This window comes from Venustampulla echinocandica (assembly GCF_003357145.1).
Source record: "Venustampulla echinocandica strain BP 5553 chromosome Unknown scaffold_14, whole genome shotgun sequence".
Lineage (NCBI taxonomy): Eukaryota > Fungi > Ascomycota > Leotiomycetes > Helotiales > Pleuroascaceae > Venustampulla > Venustampulla echinocandica.
The window spans coordinates 98,818-114,634 of NW_022474219.1; the positions used below are offsets into that span (position 1 = coordinate 98,818).

At 48.2% G+C, this 15,817-nt stretch overlaps 6 protein-coding genes across 6 annotated transcripts; 3 read left to right on the top strand and 3 right to left on the bottom strand.

Moving 5' to 3' along the window:
• Positions 1-2,297: 2,297 nt before the first annotated feature.
• On the top strand, positions 2,298-2,939 carry BP5553_10226 (uncharacterized protein; the record flags this gene model as incomplete). Its single annotated transcript, XM_032018849.1, has 1 exon — positions 2,298-2,939. The coding sequence occupies one exon, from the start codon at positions 2,298-2,300 to the stop codon at positions 2,937-2,939; it is 642 nt and encodes a 213-aa protein (XP_031864873.1).
• A 3,285-nt stretch (positions 2,940-6,224) lies between these two features.
• BP5553_10227 (Uncharacterized protein) lies at positions 6,225-8,463 on the bottom strand (the record flags this gene model as incomplete). The annotated part of the gene is made up of 2 exons (XM_032018850.1): positions 6,225-8,371; positions 8,454-8,463. The coding sequence occupies 2 exons, from the start codon at positions 8,461-8,463 to the stop codon at positions 6,225-6,227; spliced, it is 2,157 nt and encodes a 718-aa protein (XP_031864874.1).
• Positions 8,464-10,527: 2,064 nt separating this feature from the next.
• Positions 10,528-11,315, bottom strand: BP5553_10228 (Uncharacterized protein; the record flags this gene model as incomplete). The annotated part of the gene is made up of 2 exons (XM_032018851.1): positions 10,528-11,066; positions 11,159-11,315. The coding sequence occupies 2 exons, from the start codon at positions 11,313-11,315 to the stop codon at positions 10,528-10,530; spliced, it is 696 nt and encodes a 231-aa protein (XP_031864875.1).
• Positions 11,316-11,661: 346 nt separating this feature from the next.
• BP5553_10229 (Nudix protein) lies at positions 11,662-12,852 on the top strand (the record flags this gene model as incomplete). Its single annotated transcript, XM_032018852.1, has 2 exons — positions 11,662-11,699; positions 11,859-12,852. The coding sequence occupies 2 exons, from the start codon at positions 11,662-11,664 to the stop codon at positions 12,850-12,852; spliced, it is 1,032 nt and encodes a 343-aa protein (XP_031864876.1).
• A 538-nt stretch (positions 12,853-13,390) lies between these two features.
• BP5553_10230 (uncharacterized protein) lies at positions 13,391-13,925 on the bottom strand (the record flags this gene model as incomplete). Its single annotated transcript, XM_032018853.1, has 2 exons — positions 13,391-13,496; positions 13,597-13,925. The coding sequence occupies 2 exons, from the start codon at positions 13,923-13,925 to the stop codon at positions 13,391-13,393; spliced, it is 435 nt and encodes a 144-aa protein (XP_031864877.1).
• Positions 13,926-14,329: 404 nt separating this feature from the next.
• Positions 14,330-15,638, top strand: BP5553_10231 (Uncharacterized protein; the record flags this gene model as incomplete). Its single annotated transcript, XM_032018854.1, has 2 exons — positions 14,330-14,798; positions 14,893-15,638. The coding sequence occupies 2 exons, from the start codon at positions 14,330-14,332 to the stop codon at positions 15,636-15,638; spliced, it is 1,215 nt and encodes a 404-aa protein (XP_031864878.1).
• Positions 15,639-15,817: the final 179 nt, after the last annotated feature.

The window sequence follows — 15,817 nt, forward strand, 5'->3', positions numbered from 1 at the left end:
CCCCGCTCTGCTACCTCTACACCGTGAATATCCCGCGTACAGTCGATCTTTCCCGAGCTGCAAGGAGGAAGAAGCGGAAGCCCCCGCTTAATAGTCCCTGCGTCGATAGTTCCTGCAAAAACAAAAAGAGCTGCCACCAAGAGTGTGCAAGTATACATTTTGAGAGCTAGTTCAACTTAGTTTTTGTGATTTATTTAGAGTATTATACACATACCTTTAAATATATACGGTTCCAATTTTTGAAAATGTTGAGCAAAGAAGAGGTACAAGAGCAAAGAATAGGTACAAGTGTAAAGAATAGGTGCAAGTAGTTGTTGTTTAGTGCGAAGAGGACTGGTGTTGGGTTCGATACCCTTTACTCAGCTAACGGAAGCTTGATATATATATACTCTGCCAAGCTGTCATGTCACAATCACAAGGTATATTCCGCAGTTCTTCCAGTCGCTAGTTAGAGTTCCTGCTAATGTTCTCCTAAGCCCTTACGGCCCTAGCTGTCACACCATTAGCCCATCTCAAGTTCCTGCTAATGTTCTCTTAAGCCCTCGAACCCCTCGCCGTTGGACTGTTATCCCATCTCGAGCTCCTGCTAATGTTCTCCTATAGCTCGCCTCCTACTTCCACAGGTAACTGTCTCAAGCTGTAACCTGGAATTAACGATGGGAGTAAGGGATCTTGTTGTTGAGGCAAGTGGATAGTCCGGATGGACTTGTTGCTTGTTGGAAACCCACCTTTGTAACCTTCAGTTATATAGCTTAGTTGTCAGCGTTATAGATAGCCGAATGAACCCCTCTAAGCCCTTACACCCCCAGCTGTCACACCATTAACCCATCTCAAGTTCCTGCTAATGTTCTCCTAGGACGATCCTCCCTGAACATCGGCTCAGCCGACAAGAGGCAGGGGCGAGAGTCGGCAATGAGGGTTTTAGTATACCTGTAAGCTTTTCGGAACCGAGCCTCCAACTCGTGTGAGTATGTTGCTAGTTTACCTTGATGCCCAGACATGGTAGACAGTAAAACATCTCCGTCGGTTGGGTCTCGAAGATCTGGTAGCAAGGGAATTCACTAGACGCCTCTGAAGACGTTATCTGTCGTGACCAAGGGTTAATCAGACCAAACAATATCAACTATTACACACTAGCGTCAGCGTTCTGAGGCACTTAGCAAATGCCGATGTCATGAATAAATGGCCTATTTTCACCAATTACCTTGCTTTTGACGAATAAATCGTGTTTCGTCAATGGGTTGAGGTTTTATCAAATCCTATTCACCTACCAATAAAATAATTTTAAGGCTGTAGATCCTGTTTTAGGAGGCTAAGGAGACGTTTCATATCATATGGCTTTGTGTAATCCTCCCCTCCTGTCAGCTCGCCCCTTATTCCAAGCGATATTTTAGTGTCGGGAGCGCCACTTCCCGAAAACAAGCTTTGGCTCCAGGACGGGAGGCGTAACCATATAATTGCAGAGATATATATAATTGCAGAGATATATATAATTGTAAAGATATATATAATTGTAAAGATATATATAATTGCGGAGATATATATAATTGTAAAGATATATATAATTGTAAAAATATATATAATTGCAAAGGTATGATTACGCCCCCGTCTCGGCGCCGAAGCTTGTTTTTGTGTTGAACTACTGCTCGGTGCCAAAGCATGTCTCGGCGTCGAAAACCCGTCTTGTATGTCCAAAAAGTAGGGGCGACATTCACATGAGTGGTGGAACGCTTAAGGTATTCAAAACTTATTGTTGAGGCACTGCTTGGCGCTAAAGCTTGTCTCGACCTCGAAACCCCAGTTGGTTGTTCGACAGGTGTAAATCCTAAAGTTGAGGGGCGCCCACCTTGTGCTAATTTTGATCTCCGCCGTAAGCGACCCGTTGACGTTCCTCCATATACTGGCTTTGAACTTTAGTATAAATTCTCGCGCAAAGTTTTGTATTTTCCTCTGGTGGGCAAAGTTTGCTTCATTTTGCAAGTCTTGCCAGTCCGAAACTGTTGGGCGCATTGCTAATGGAACAGACCCTACTTAGTCACCGAGCGCATATAGGTGTGCTGATCAAAAAACACCATTATTAACCGGTAGCATATTTGAAATCCTAACCCAAGTTGACCGTTATAGATTGTACTAACAGAAGAATATAGTTAGGTGCGAAGTGGGAAACGTCTCCCAAGACTGTAGTTCGTTTCAGCGCCAAGAACGCCTTGTCTCAAAAAACCCCCCCGTTCTTATCCACTAACACGCGATGAATAAGGAGCACCTACCTCTAGATGAATATTCAACATTCTATAACAATGCGTCGTACGGAATGTATAGTCCATGAACTCTTTCCTGACTTACCTGAGGTGGACGCCGAGTCCTCGGATGCCTTGGTGCCCGCGCTGAGGTCACCATGGCCAAAAGAGAAACATAGTTCCCATAGCGAAACGGCCTATAGGGATCTGCTAAGTAAAGCCGTGGAGGCTTTGCGATGCCTAGTTGCAAATACAACTAAAAAGTTACATGCTGAACAAGGTCCAGATTCGTCCAGAGCCTTCCTCTCTTCAGTCACCGCCTTATCCATGTTGCCGACCGAGGATTTCGCCCGCCTCTGTACTGGCATTTATCGTGCTTCGGCCTCCTACTACCCCGATACCCCTCCTGCCAGCGACGCAGGGTCTCCGTCAGCAGACTCGAGCAAGGAACAGAGGACTACAAGCCCGGTAAAGGGGATACAGATTCGAGAGGAAAAGTTGAGAAATTCATCGCGAATACCAGAGAAGCTCTTATCCAGCTTGTTAACAATCATTGGGAACGACTCGCTAGTGGGGTGCAAGAGCTCCAAGGCGACCCTCGAAGTAGCGACAAGCAGGTGCAGCGAGTTTACTATTATCACGAGCTCCGAAGGCTCGGACTGGAAACAGAGCTGCATTGGTTGCGGCGGGCACTGTCATTGATCAGGAACCTCCGCAACTTCCAGGAATATTTGGAAGAGAACGGCCATGATCTTTTAGACAACTCAAATCATCGACTCCGTTATGCCTACTTGGTATATATATATATGCTGCGGGCTTTAGCTTATCCGCCGCTGCTCATCACTTTGAAGCGCGTCAAGAGATAACGTTGAAATAGGAACATGTTGTTCGCTAGTTGGGGTTAACTCAAGTGTAGCCATCGAATTTTGTAGTTCTCGTGGAAGGAGAGAGACGACAGGTATGAGAGGGGAAAAAACGAAGCGCGGCATGCTGACTAAACGTCTTTGGACAGTAGGAAAGGCCTTATTCAGTACCGATCATCTGTAAGGTTGATCCGGTGAAACTAACGTCTGCAGATGAGTTCAAGAACGATCCGTGTGAAATGAGCATTTGGGGACATATGCTCCCGTTTGCTCAACTCTTTATACAAACGAGTTGTCATTTCAGCCACTGCAGTAGAGAGCTTCGATTTGTTCAGAATCATGTCGGTGACAAGATGAGGCGGTCCACCTATCGCCCTTCTCTTTCTTGACTTTCTGAGGTGTATGAATATGCAGTCGATCGGCGAAATCGACAGAGGCCGTACTACTTTACATTTCTTTTCGTATCGCGCAAGTCAATATCACAGATTGTCCTTCGCAGAGTCTTTCCTCGTGCTTAGCAGTCTCTTTCCTCCAACAAGCTGATTTATATATGCTATCTAAAGCGTGTCACTTTCCACATCCTCTGAGTCCAACTATCCGTTTCTAATTTTCTGCCAATGGCGGGTCTTTCTCGGCTACAGTACTGTGTTTACTGGTCCACAAGCCTATATTTGGAAATCTAAAAAGGTCCGAGAGGTTATTAAGCAGTATAGATAATCGTTCAAACTATTAATCAAGGACTTCGGGTTTGATAAGGTCACCGGTATCGTGAAGACCCTCTTAGATTATCGCGTCTTTGTATCTGAATTAAAGGTAAAGATCGTATTCCTAGAGCTCTTCCAAACCTCACTGGCCCGCGATATTTAATATAACGAGTCGGAAAATAATACTACGTAGTCTATAGTAGAAGTTTTAAAAGAACTAACGTCTGCGAGTAAACGTAGAGGACTAGGTAATAATCATGAGGGTGAAAATATTCCAGAGAGTAAGCTACCCTCGTTACTAAATATTACTACTAGAGAAGTCTTTACTATATAAACTAGTATCAGAATATACTACTAAGATAGTACTGTCTTTGTACCCCTCCTTCCTCTTATATAAGATTCAATATCTTATTCTTATAGTAACTTAGCGTTAGCTTAAAGAGTATAATTTCGAGTTTATAGCTAAATAGTTACTATTGCTATTAAAAGAGTATAAATAGGATTGTACTTAGGCGGTCGAGTTAACAAAGTGGACAAGGACTTTAGCTAAGCGCTACGAGCTGCCTACTTCTACTATAGATAATAGCTCCGAGATATTCCTATAAGAACTCTTCTTTACTACGTATATATAGGTATATATCGACTTCAACAACTATATAAAGGATATATAAGATAATTTAGTCTATGTTATAGCTTATATAGACGCTAGGTGATTGCTCAAGAGCTGCAGAGCTAGAATACCTACACCTCGAGATTGGAAGTCGTATTAGAGATATAGAACTGAACAAAAACTTCTAAGAGAATAGGCTCGATAAACAGCTTTTGGCTATTTCCGAGTAGCGTGTAGAGCGTGATAGGAAAGTAACGGAGGCGATAGCAATAATGCTACAAGTGGAGTAGAGAACAAGCTGCTTGTAGGATTATTCCTAGAAGATGTGTGGTCAAGGCTACCTTTGGACAGCCTGATGAGATTGGACCCGTGGAATCGACAATCATAGTCAATAGTGTACACGAGAGCGACAAGAACGATGGAGTCGAACACAAGCACGTGGTGGAGCTTGGAACATAGGTATCACACTAGTATGGTATTAGTTATTTATCTTTCAATACTTGATCGCAGAGAGTAATACGAAGCGGAGGCAGATTGTCTTCGTAAAAGTAAATAAGAGGAATAATCGCTTATTATTAAAGGGGTTTATAAATAGGTGTATAAATTCCGATTTGAGACTGCTACATCTCTGTTAGTTATGTCCGTTCAGATCAATAAAACCAGGGGTGGTGACTTACGATTTTGCTCTTTAGACGGTGGCCAAGACTCGAGATCGAGAGAATTGCAAGTGAAATAAACAACCACTCTTACAGGTACGGATACTGAGTGCTACGTCTGCCTCGTAGAACTCTACTAGCTTGTGAGCCTTGTCAATTAGAGTCAACTTCCTTCCGCTCAACTTGAACCTTTCGCTTCTTCGTTTAGGAGGAGGGTCTTTTAGTACACGTCCCAACGGCTTGGTAATATATTGTAAAAACGTGGCTTTCAGCAATGTCGGACATCCACTCCCTAGGATATAATAGAATTTGCGGCTGTATCTGAGCTCTGAAAAGCGTATTTCTGAGTGATGATTTTGCCGTAGATGATGCATTCGTGCTCCTGCTAGGTGAGGTTTTTGGTCTGGTTGGTCTACGCTGAGTTGGATTGTAATACCTAGCCAAGTAGGGTTTCTAGTCCACGGGACAGTGGGTTAATAAATCAATCAATATAAGGCTTCTTTGTTAGGCACGGTCATCAACTACTCAGTCATCACTTCTCATCATCAAAATGCACCCATTCATATTTGGAATTCATTTCATTTTTCACTCCACTACTCCTTCCTACTTCGCTACGTCCCTAGAATTTCCACATCTCCATCTCCATCTCTTGTATCCAGTCAGCCCCCCCCTCCCCCCTCAATCAATCCTATCCACCATCATCCACTGATACTGTCTGTACACAAAATCAAAAGAAGGACCCAAACACCCCACCCCCCCCCCCCAAACTCTATATAGAAAGCCAGTCAAAAAGCCCAGCAGCAAAACATCAAAAAACACCCAAACCGAGTATACGCCGGTTCCATGCATGCCTGTGTGCGCCGATGCATGAATTAAGATAAGAAGACTCGTAGCATCCGAGTATTCGCTGATTATTAATTTTTGGTCCCAAAGGGGGGCAGTGGGAGTGCCGTGTGTTGGGGTGCGTGGTATTAAATAATTAAGGTGTGGCCGTCTTTTGTGGGTGCGGTGGACCATGAGGAGGATGAAGGCGAATGGAGTTTTCGTTTCTAGATCCTTGGGGTTTTGTGGTTGAAGTGGCTGTGGTTTTTGTATGATACCGATACGGCCGCGGCGGAAATAGTGAGGAAGAACATAGACCCTGCTGGAAAACCTCATATTTCTTGTAGAGGCATCATGAGCGGACTCTTCGCCCTAGTCGGCGAACCCGCGCGGCTTCTCCTCCCAGCACCTAGCATTTGTAGACTAGGAGCCAGTCTCTCCCTACTTTCCGTGCGGACAACCAATCCACTTCGATCCATAGCGTTATGCAGGGTCCCATTGGCATGTGTAAGACCTAGGCCAATGCCTTGGCCTCCAGCCGAGGAATCGAAGAAGTCACTCGATGTTCCGGAGTCATACTTCACAACGCTCATCCTCGGTGTTGCGAGTCCAGAAGCATGGCCGCGATAGGAACCCTCACTGCTATCCGAATGCTCAGTATCTTCCAGATCCGTATCTCCAAGTTCAAATTCATGCGCCGCTCCGCCATCCTCAAGGACCCGCTCATAGTTCCCTGAGCTGCGTCCCCCAAAGAGCTTGCCTGAGCTGAAGAAACCTCTTCCTTTTCGGGGGCTGCCAGGTCGACGGTTACGGCGTAATGTGTGGCTAACGCCACGGTAGAAGCGCATTCTCCTTTCCCTTTTGCGGAAAAAGTATCCGATGACGATGAGAATTACCATAACGAAGAAGAAACTTGACGTGAAGCTAGAATGGGCTTTCTCAGCTAGATCCTCGGCGGTATCTTTCCAGCTATCCTCATCGTCCATGGGGACCGGATTTGAATTCGACCCTGCTTGTTGGAAGTCGCTCGCTATTCCTGGAACATTGCTTCCAAATCCAACTGGCCCGGCTTTATCGCTCGAAGGTGGAATCTGTCCGGAGGCATATAAGACCATCTTCCCCAATGTCCAACTAACCTCCATCCCGTCAATCTTGTTAACTGCTTGGAAAGGATCTAAAAACGCTCGGTCATTCCCATGTGCTAACATTTCCTTGGTGCGGTTATATCCAGGTGTATTCGGGCTCTTCTCTATCCCGACACGGGGAATTCCAATCCCATCATGGAGAACGTTGATCAGCCATGATGCCTTGAAGCATACTTCTTGTGCGGTCTTCTCGCCGACCTTCTTCCCCCATTTCTGCTCCGCAACCTCACTCTTGATATCGTCCCATTCCTCAGCGCAGAAATCCTTGACTAGTTTCTGGTATGCCAGGAAATTGTACGCCTTATCCTTGTGCGCCATCTCGAACACCTCGTGTGTTGTATGCCAGTACTCGGAAACGCCGACAAAGTGATTGACGTCGAAATCAATCGCGGGTACATGCTGCCCATGAAGTAAACAAGGTTGATCGGCACATGGTGCATCTTTGTCGAGTAAAGGATATGTTTGTTTAACGCATTCATCGAAGCGGCCCGTGCCAACTAAAATAGGTCCTTTGATAGACGAGGCTGCCTGGACTGGGTCGCCTTTCAACGTAGTTTGTAACCCGGAGGGTAAACATGGATCGAGTAACTCGTGCGTATCTTTGGTGTATGTAGCATCAATGAGCGCTTCGATATATCGTTCTCTCGCTTGGTTAACTCCAAACCCGAGCCAGGTGGTGCTGAACACTTTATATTCCTTCGACTTCCCATCCAATGTCCGCATCCGGAGTAATTTGAGATCATTCGCATGTTTTTCCGCCTCAGTCGCGTTGGGCGCGAAAGCAATCTGCGCTGAAGCTCCGCCCATATCCAAGAATCCATATGTGTGATGTCCTTTCCCGTGCTTATGCTTCTCGGGCGAATCGAAGCCTCCCAGTAAATAGTTTGCGGCTATCCATCCATACAACCCTTCAGTCTCCCCCGGGATGACTTGAATATGGAGATCGCAATCGGGCAATGAGAATTCGGTATGGGCGCGGGCGTAGACACAAACAGAGCTTAGGAGAGCCTTCTGCTTCATGGGTTCCAGCAATCGCACGCCCGCCGTCGCCATCAAGAATATCGGGGTGTCCTTGACCTGATCCGCGGGGACAATTGATAATGCATGATCAAGGAGTTGCTGGAGATGGTCTGGGCCTACGTCGGCCGGGTGTTCACCGAACGTCGAGACGCCGGGTTTGATCTTCTTGGTATAATGCTTCTTTGTCTCCAGCGTGGGCAAGCTGGTTAAACCGCCGGGTTTGGCATCGGTTCGTGCTTTGGCGCTGTTGAGCCATCTGTAGACGTGGACTCGAGTCCCTGACGAGCCAGCGTCCAGGATCACGCCCCATCGCCCTGATGAAAGAATCCGGGTTAGCCACGATGCAACAACGCGACGCGATGGTCCGTAGGGGATAGAGTTTTCGAGGCAGCATACATTTACCCATTAGTATGGTAGTTGGACGTCACAGCGAGCGGTGGCCCTAACGAAGGTTCGAATGGAAGATGCGCAATCGATGGCAGGTTGTGGGTGCAGGTGGCACAAGAAGATTACGAAGGCATCGGCAGGGAAATTCTTCGAGGAGGAATTGACGTAGTACGTAGTATGGGAGTTGGGGGGGATGCAAAACGAGCGTGGTGGGCCCCTAGTGGCCTTAGGAGGGAACTGGTGGTCGAGGGATGATGATACTGTGGGCTGAGCTGATCTGAGGTGATTGATGATAACGAATGTGTTTGTGGTAAATGGTTGTAGTGGTGAGAGTGGTGGGTGGTGGGTGGTGGCGTGGAGATGAAGCTACTCTACCCGGCGTGTGTGTACTGTACGTACTACGAAGAGACGACGTTGTGCTGGGCTCGTCCAACCTGTCGTATCGCCTCCTCCCTATTACTTTTCCTTTTATTCTTATTACGCAGCCCTCTGTTTCAATCCGTGCGAGGCCTACATGTACATGTACGACGGCGGCCGGGGCAGACTTGGCGAGATAACACCACCGGCGCCCCGGCTGACGCAAACTCTAATGGTTCACTTGTTATTATTAGTCGATACGAGATATGTACTAGAATGCAATCAATGAACGGTTCAACTACTTGACATCATTGTAACCATCGAGTATCAATCAATTAATTAATTAACAGTAGGCACCTAGCTAAGGGACATGCACCTACTGGCAACCTAATCCTCCCCTACAAATAGCCATACAATATATCCATCCATCGGCGCCGTCCCTTATCTGCAGCCCCTGAAGCCCCTGAAGCTTCTTTTCCAGCCGGCTGGAAGAAGCTAGAAGCCTCGAACTCAGAACGTCTTATCTTATTATTATTATTATTACTTGGCTGCACCCAAACAGCACTACTGTGCCAAACCACACTAGAACAAAACCAACGAATTATTCTACTGCGCGCGGAGATCAATCCGAGACATTACATTCGTCAGCCCTAGCAGCCACCGAATCACGACAGCATCACGGTTAACATGTTGGCTGTTCGCGTTCGAATGGCGTTCTCTGCGACCAAGTACTCGTGGTCTCTCGTACGGCTGGCGCTGATCTGACCTCTGAGCTGAGGGGCTGGCAGCGGCCGGGCTGGTTTGATCCTCCCGCCGCCTTCCGTCGCCAGCAACGCAGCAACAGCAGCAATCCGATCCGCATAATGGTTGCGATCGTCGTCCGGGGCTGGATAGGGCTGGGAAAGGCAGGATTTCATGCCGTCGGTGGGCTGTACTCGGGAGGTGTTCTCGCTGGAATGTGTTATTTTTGGAGTGGCCAAATATCATCGACGAAGTACCGAGTAAGATCTACTGTAGAAACTATAACAGGGCGCGTTGCCGGGAACAGTTCTCCGTACGTATGTAGGTGTACGAAACCACCAATACGATCGGGGTTATCTGCTGGATACCACACGATACGATACGATGCGATACGACACGATACCATACGATACGATGACAGATCTTCTGACTCCTCGTGTTATGTGTGATACCCGTGCCAAGATATAACACGAGATATAGATACCAAGATATAGGGCATTGGAGATCTGGCGGGGTGTCGTAGTTACGGATGTACGAAGTACCGTACTTGTGCCTTGGGTCGGATTAGTGTGCTCTTTCCGAGTCTTCCCACCAGATACAGTACTTTCTGTGACTTCGGAGCTGGTATTTTCAAACTGGTACAGAGGTTGTATCGGTTGGCTCTCGCAAGCCACCTAACTACACAACCTGGCAACCGCCATATCATTCCAACGCTGGTCAAACGTCCTATCTCCACCTATTTGATCCTGCTTATTTTCAAGTCCATATTCCATGACCCGAACTGGTTTTCCTTCTTTATTCGCTCTGCTTAACATTATTAGGAGATTGGACTGAGGACTGAGACGGAAAAGTACCCACCTGAGTTCCACTATCTCCCCAGACTTAAAACATCCCCAATATCCCCTCTACCTCCCCCCCACCGCCACATTAACACAACCCATTAATTATACATAACTCAAAATCAATCCCCGTTCCCCCACACCTCTCAATCCTGACTATCCCTCTCCAAAAACCCCGGATCAGCCCTCACCTTCCCCTCAAACTTCCGCCACCAATCCTCAAACGCCTTCAGAGGCACTACCTCCACGCCATTCGCCACATTCCCACTGAAACTCGCCAGGAAATTAAACTCATTCTTGATTATCCTCTGCGCCAGCAGTAACGGATCCAAGTTCTGCTGCTGTTTCGCGGGCACCAACGATTGCGATTGCGAAGCATTGTTGGCTTGCAGGGCAGCCATCTGCGCGGCGACAGAAGCTGCGGGCTCGATGGAGATGCCGATTGTGAGGGAGCTTCCGAAGGAGGAGAGTGGTTCCGGGTAGCCGGAGTCCATGTCTACCTCCCTGTTTGGAGCGGCGGTGCTTGCTGGCGAGGCGGAGAGGCCGGTGATTTTGAAAATCGCGCTTTCTTTGCCGGGCCCTATGCCTCCCAGGAATTTGAAGTTTGGTTGTAGGGGCTCTGGGGAGGGGGATGTCGGGAGAGAGATGTAGACTGCTGCTGCGGTTTCGGGAGGGAGGTCGGTGCCTATACATTGTCTGCTGTTAGCATTCATTGCTTCTTGCGCCAATTCTTGGAAATCGACGGGTTTGAAAGTGAGAGAGTCGTTTGGCACTCACCTGGTAGCAGGAATGCCACTATATGCGAGAATAGATGGGCAGGATCCAGCGGTATCGTGTACAGAAACGATGTCTGGGAGGGCGCGCTGGTGGGGGCGAGGATTGCGGGATGGCCGGTGGGAATGAGGCCGAAGAGTTGGGGGATTTGCTGTGCCATTGAGGGTCTTGTATGAATAAAAGTTCTTTAACGTAGGGATATATATAGATGTAGAAGAAAAAGATAGGCGGACAGACGTATTTGGTTAATACAGAAGAGGTTGTTGCGCGAATAAGTAGGAGTTTGTGGTTCGATGAGTGCAATGCACGCATCGATTTTAGGTGGGGTCAAGTCTGACTGGCGGGGTTTGCTTGCGGTGCCAAAGACGTCAGGCCAAGAGATGGAGGCGGAAGACTTCTACTTGTCTACATACGTACTTGTGTAACAGCAAGCATTTTTATATTACTTTCCATACAAACTGCAAAGCTGCAGGTTAGAGGTACAAAGTCCTCTGCGGTACTTCAACATGAAGTCCAATCTAGAACTCGTTGCCGAGTGCGATTCGTAAGTCGATATCCCACTATTCGAAATCCCTATAAACTGTATACAACAAGACTTGGTAAGGTCTTTCTCAGTCTCTCTGCCAGTAACGTAGTTTTGCTACGCCCATTCCATACCTGCCTCCTTCCTTGACTACTTGACTCCTAACTAACCTCTCCTCAGAACCCCCTATCCCAACACCCCCGCCTTCACAGAGCTCTTCTCAGATATCTACACCCTCCTCCATGTGTACCCCACTTCCCCAGCACCAGCTATAATCCCCATCGGCTACATCCTCCCCAGCGTCTTCACAGCCCTCGCCAAAGTCCCCGCCTCCATAAAAGGCGAGCTGGAAGTCTCACGCAGCGATCGCACAATAACCGCATTCCAACAGCCCACCGAGGCAGAGCGCTCCGCGGCCGTAGCAGCAACATGCGGCTACTGGCGCGCTCAAAAGACCTTCGCGGTACTCTCCGGCTGGCGGGATGAGCTATACCCCGTGTATGGCCCTGACAACGAGTTGCTATTCAACGTGGAACGTAGCGCGAGTCCGCTATTTGGCGTCGTCTCATACGGTACACATATGAACTGTTATGTGCGGATAGGTGCCGAGGAGCAGGCCAAGGAGGGAAGTAAATATGACATGAAGATGTGGATTCCGCGGCGGAGCAGGCAGAAGCAGACGTTTGGCGGCATGTTGGATAATGGTGTTGCGGGCGGTATCGCTTCGGGAGAAAGCCCCCTCGAAAGCTTGATCAGGGAGGCGGATGAGGAGGCTTCCTTGCCGGAGAAGGTCGTGTCGGACAACGTGAAGGCTGTAGGTACTGTAACGTATAGTTATCTGAGGGAGGCGCGAGCTGGGGGCGAGACTGGGTTGGTGCAACCCGAGTGTCAGTACGTGTACGACCTTGAGCTACCTGTATCGGTGATACCGCAGCCGCAAGATGGCGAGGTGGAGGAATTCTATCTGTGGACCATCGAAGAGGTGCAGAAACATTTGGCGCTGGGGGAGTTCAAGCCGAACTGTGCGCTGGTGGTTGTGGATTTCTTTATGAGACATGGTGTTTTGACGAAGGAGAATGAGAAGGATTATGATGAGATATGGAGGAGGTGCCATAGGGAATTGGAGTTCCCTGGCCCGCATAGAAAGGTTGATAATTTGGAAACCAAGGCTTAGGTGGGGAATTTGGGAGATGTAGATTTAGAATGGAAGAAAGCAGATGAAAATAAGGGCATCTGGGCATAAAGAAAGGCCAATACTATATAACATTGCTGAACTATGTGCCGTAAACCTATGGTATTGATGATTTGGCGATAACCTGGTACGGCTTAAATGAAGCAGACACTCACATTCAAACACAGCAATAAGAACAAGCACAAACTTTGTTTTTGGTCCGCTGCTTTAATTGCTTCTACCATCCACAAAATAGTTAACAATCTCGACCAAGAGAACCAGCCGTGCTTCAAGGCACCTAGAACTCCACGAATCACAGAAGAAAAAGCAGAGCCGCCGGTAGATGTATCACACTGAATCGAGAGACAATTATCTCCATCCAGCAATGTCGTAATCCCCCACTTTCCGCTTTTGATAACCGTAACGCCAGTGTCCTGGTTAAATCCAACCAATGCTATGCTACGCATGTCTCAGGTGGCCAAATCATGATCGTACGCCCCCTTTTCTATCATTCATTCCGAGTTTTTCATATCCGCCTAATCTACTTTTTCAAAAGGAGATAGACGTAGTCAACCCTCAGCGGTGTGAGTTTCTTATATGGGCCCTCAAGCGCTAGCAATAGGCCGCCGAAGGAAATATATGCCTTACTGTTTTCCAGATAGTCAGCACAAACCCCCCTCCACAGCGCATATGATCCACAGAAAGTAACGAATGAGGTACATATCGTGGCAGGAAGGGAAAACTTACATGGACTGCCCATCCTCCGTATCCTCAAACTTATAGATCTTCCCATGGCACACATAGTCAAACATATCCGCCATCGTTGCTTCTTCGCTCCGTCCAACATCTCTCCACCCGCGATCCTCTTTTGTTCCATCTAGAGAGAGACTCGTTGCTATGACCATGCGGAAGTTCTCGCCGATTTGGCAAGGGTAGAGCAGTGAGTTGATGTCGAGAGTCATGACGGTGCTCGAGTCGGCATTCGTGCCGCCAATACGGCAGACACGGTCATATTTGGACGCATCGAGCGTGGTAATGGTGAAGTTCTCGTCGAAGAGTTGCGTATCGGTAGACATGGTGAGGGTGATATGGAGGTGGGGAATAGAGGGGGGAGATAGGAATTACGTGCTGCGTTCTTTGTCGCAGTTTGGAGATTGGAGGGTAGATCGAGGGAAGACGGCAAGTATCGTCGGTCTCTTGAAGTATATATTGAGTTGGAATTGGAGGACTTATAGTCAGGACGGGTCGTGTGTGTATGCGACAAGGATATCGAGAGCTTCAAACTGGATGTCGCGAGTCTCTGGCAACTAAATTTTTGAGGTTCGGTCGGCGCGAGGCTGAGATAGACGCTGGTTGGCTCTACGGCCTTGGTCCGTGCACCGGGCTCTCAAAAAATCGCAACGGCTTCGTTCCCTTCAATACAACACAATGACATACCTATTAAACATTTTTATGGTTACTAGGTATAGAATTCGCTGAGATGTCTTTCCGCAAACGGGGTGTTGTAGTGCCCCAATCTGGGTCTACCAATTCCAGCTCCCCTCCTCCAGGATCAGCCAACAAGCCGACTCAGACACAAGCCCCTCCAGGAACCCGGCCCTCCCCTCTCGACGGCCGTCTTACGACTTCTACCGGCACCCGCTCTCTTGATTCTCTTCTTGCAGGCCATTCGGGCCTTGCTCTTGGTAATTCTCTGCTAATAGAAGAGAGCGGAACAACGGATTTTGGCGGCACGCTGTTAAAGTATTATGTGGCAGAAGGCGTGGTCCAGAAACATGTTGTTCATGTGTTAGGCGTACCAGAGGGGTGGGGTAGGGAATTACCTGGGCTAGGGTTAGACGACGACGATGGCAGAAGGAAGAAGAAGGCAGCAGATGAGGATAAGATGAAGATTGCCTGGCGGTATGAGAGGTTAGGAGAGTTTGGGGCTGGTGTGGGAGGAGCGAGAGGTGCGTGGTCCTCCTTCGATATCTGTGTATATAATAACGTAGTTGATATGCAAATATATGATTATGTGCTGATACAACCCATTTCGACGAACAGATAGAAACGTCCCACAAGTGACGTCCGCTACAACCTCTGCGCCGGTCTTCTGCCATGATTTCGACCTCAGCAAACGATTAATACTGCCTTCCCCTTCGAATATGCACTTCGTCACCCTATCAGTACAGCCGAATCTAAGCTTCAAAGACCCGGATACCTCAGTCTCCCCCTTCACAAAGTTCATTCAACACCTTGCCGCACAATTATCCAACACTCCGCCCACGACCATCCATCGAGTCGCAATACCAAGTCTTCTCTCCCCGGCACTCTACCCCTCATATGCATCGAACCCCTCGCACATCCTCCAATTTCTCCACGGACTTAGAGCGCTCCTCCGCAAATACCCCACTCAACTAACAACGCTCATAACCATCCCTCTAAGCCTACACCCACGAACGACCGGCCTCACGCGGTGGATCGAGCTTCTTAGCGACGGTGTCCTGGAACTTGCACCGTTTCCAGCCTCGGCTGTTGTTATAAAACCCTCAGGCGCAGCAACGGAGCATGAAGAACCACCGCAGGGGATGCTGAAAATACACAGGTTGCCCATTTTCCATGAGAAGGGCGGCGGGGGCGGAGAAAACAGTGGTTCGGGGGATGATATGGCGTTTAACCTGAGTAGGAGGAAGGGTATGGTGATTAAGCCGTATAGTTTACCACCTGTGGAGGCGGATGGGGAGGCCCAGCAAGGAGGCTTGGAGGGTGATGATGGGAAGAAGGCAACGAAGGTTGATCTCGAATTCTGAGTTCCCAGCTCATTTTGGAAGTATTTTGGCCATAATGTTCTCCCTGTTACGAGAAACAGGGGGTTATGGTTGGTGAAGAAGTGAAAGACTGATAATAACTATGATTGCGGAACTGCATAGCAAGGCGTCATGGGCCACATTATCTGGTACGGGAATCCATAGAGCTCCGAGGGCTATCG